The sequence below is a fragment of the Siphateles boraxobius genome, unplaced genomic scaffold (genome assembly GCF_051911475.1).
Source record: "Siphateles boraxobius isolate OS27281-9 unplaced genomic scaffold, OSU_SipBor_1 111, whole genome shotgun sequence".
Taxonomy (NCBI): domain Eukaryota; kingdom Metazoa; phylum Chordata; class Actinopteri; order Cypriniformes; family Leuciscidae; genus Siphateles; species Siphateles boraxobius.
Genome location: NW_027508713.1, coordinates 1,977,501 through 1,980,000, shown reverse-complemented (window position 1 = coordinate 1,980,000; position 2,500 = coordinate 1,977,501). Strand labels below are relative to the sequence as shown.

The following is a 2,500-nucleotide window of genomic DNA, read 5'->3' as shown; positions in this document are numbered from 1 at the left end:
CTGAGTATTTTCTCCTTAAAACTGCAGTGAACCAAAGACAGTCTCAAAAACATGGTTTGAAATCGCTGGTGTTTCTGACATCACAAACTACCTTGTAACCAATCAGATCAATGTGTGATCGTCAACGAGTGGATCTCTGAGCTGCTGTGAGTGAGTGGAGGCGGGGCTCATTTGCATATTCATAGAATCGTGTATACTAAAGGAGGGCTGGAGACGCGGGGCTCAGCATCTCAACTCTCTTCACTTTTAGGTGAGCCAACCAGGAGCAGAGCCTTCTCAATGAGAAATCAGCGCAATTAATGTATCCAATCCTCTCGAGGGCTGAACGTGCTCCGCTCCCAGTCTGTGTGTGAGTGAGTGTGTGTGTGTGTGTGTGTGTGTGTGTGTGTGTGTGTGTGTGTGTGTGTGTGTGTGTGTGTGTGTGTGTGTGTGTGAGTGTTTGTGTGAGTGTGGTACCTCTCCTTGTAGTCAATGAAGATCTGATAGAGGTTTTCTGCTCCTAAGTGCAGTATAGACTCCTGCACCTCGTGATGGAGAGAGCGATGGGTCTTGGCCAGATCCTGTGAGAGATTACTCGGGGGATTATTATTATGATTATTACTTGGGGGATTATTGAACTGAACAGACGAACCGCACACATAGATCAGCTCATGATGGAGAGACTCACATTAATATTAATGAAGATGTTCTCCACGTCCACTGGCTGAAGGAAAGGCTGCAGTGGTTTCAGAAAGTGCTGTGGACACACAAATAAACACACATCTGAGCGCTCGCGCGTGTGTGAGAGAAACGTGTGTGTTTGTGGTTACAGACCCTGCCGAGGAAACGCTTTCGCTTTCATGTTGACTGACACGTTCCTCTCATGATTAGATGTATGTGTGGGAGAGTCAGTAAACCACAGCACCTGCACATCACACCGGTCCAATGGACAGAGTGAGTGAGACGCTTCTCATGAGAAGAAGCTCCTTCAGAGAGACGCTTCACAAAACTTATGAAATACATTTCATATTTGCTCAAATTCAGTTGAATCAGTTTAACAGTTTAATAATTTATTAACACACTTTATAAACAATGAAATTGCGGAGAACAGCTCAGATAATTTGGCTGTGGACGTTTCCATTTGCTGAGAATGTGTATGTGTGTGTGTGAGAGTTGGTGAGTGTGTATCTGACTACGTGTGTGAGTGTGTGTAAGTGTGCGTCTGAGTGTGTGCATCTGAGTGTGTGTGTGTGTGTGTGTGTGTGTGTTTGTTTGAGTGTGTCTGAGTGAGTGTGTGTGTGTGTGTGTGTGTGTGTGTCTGTGTGTGTGTCTGAGTGATTGTTTGTTAGTGTGTGTGTTAGTGTATGTGTGTGTGTGTGCGTTTGTGTGTGTGTCTGAGTGCGTGTGTGTGAATTTGTGTGTATGGGTGTGTGTCTGAGTGTTTGTGTGTGAGTTTTTGAGTCTGTGTGTGTGTGTGTGTGTCTGTGTGTGTGTCTGTGTGTGTGAGTGAGTGTGTGTGTGTGTGCGTGTGTCTGATTGTTTACCTGAAGTATTGATTCCAGTGTGCTTGTGTATTTCTCCTCAGTCTGTCTGATTTCCTGAAGACAGCAGCTCCTCTTGTCCACTTCAACTTTCTGCTGCTGTGACACAGACAATTCTTTCTGTAATTCTGCACTCTGTGTGTGTGTGTGTGTGTGTGTGTGTGTGTGTGTGTTTGTGTCTCACTGTTTCTGGTTCCTCTGTCCTCATCAGATCTTCATAAATATCATCTCCTTCATCCTCATCTTCCTCCACACAGTCATAAAGATCATCATCTTCCTCCACCGTATCACTGAGAGAAAATCATTTATTTATTTCTAACACAGGTAAAGGTCACACTAGACTTTCAACATGCGAAATGTCTTCAGACACTGCAAAGCATCTGAATCGTCTTTTTAATAAACATGAATTCAACAAATAGCAATACACTCAAAATGTAAAAAATATACATTTGCATGCGTTTGGATGGAAGTCAATGGAATGAAAAGTGCAGTGAACATTGTCTCAAGGTTTTCTCAAAGTTACGAACAAACGTTCTTCCAATAACATTAACATGTTTTGACGAATAAAGGACATCGCTGGATATTCCCCAAAGGAGGTTTAGTTAGATTTAGCTCATTTATTTGCACAGATGTGTGTGTAAACTCACTCGATCTGGTCTGAGAGGCCCGTGTAGATGTCATCATCTCCAACACAAGTTTCGTCTGGAAACGGCCTGCAGTAAACATCACAACATCACAACATCAATACATCACAACAGAGACAAATAATACATGAACATCGGCTTTAGTTCTACAGAGGAGCAGTCAGAGGGGTCTGTGTGTGTGTGTGTGTGTGTGTGTGTGTGTGTGTGTGTGTGTGTGTGTGTGTGTGTGTGTGTGTGTGTGTGTGTGTGTGTGTGTGTGTGTGTGTGTGTGTGTGTGTGTGTGTGTGTGTGTGTGTGTGTGTGTGTGTGTGTGTGAGTGTGTGTGTGTTACCGGAA

General features: G+C 43.8%; 1 protein-coding gene across 2 annotated transcripts in view; it reads right to left on the bottom strand.

Annotated features, from left to right (window-relative positions):
* vav1 (vav guanine nucleotide exchange factor 1) overlaps window positions 1–2,500 on the bottom strand; it is a 33,250-nt gene that overhangs the window by 22,649 nt on the left and 8,101 nt on the right. Inside the window, exons 4-9 of one of the 2 annotated variants that reach the window (XM_077197556.1) lie at window positions 2,496–2,500; window positions 2,168–2,233; window positions 1,705–1,810; window positions 1,524–1,619; window positions 668–736; window positions 457–560 (exon numbers count right to left, since the gene is read on the bottom strand). The exon at window positions 2,496–2,500 is cut by the window's right edge and continues 54 nt beyond it. In XM_077197556.1, coding sequence (XP_077053671.1) covers window positions 457–560; window positions 668–736; window positions 1,524–1,619; window positions 1,705–1,810; window positions 2,168–2,233; window positions 2,496–2,500 — 446 coding nt within the window. The remainder of the gene's footprint in view (window positions 1–456; window positions 561–667; window positions 737–1,523; window positions 1,620–1,704; window positions 1,811–2,167; window positions 2,234–2,495) is intronic. The other variant, XM_077197564.1, reaches the window with a different exon arrangement.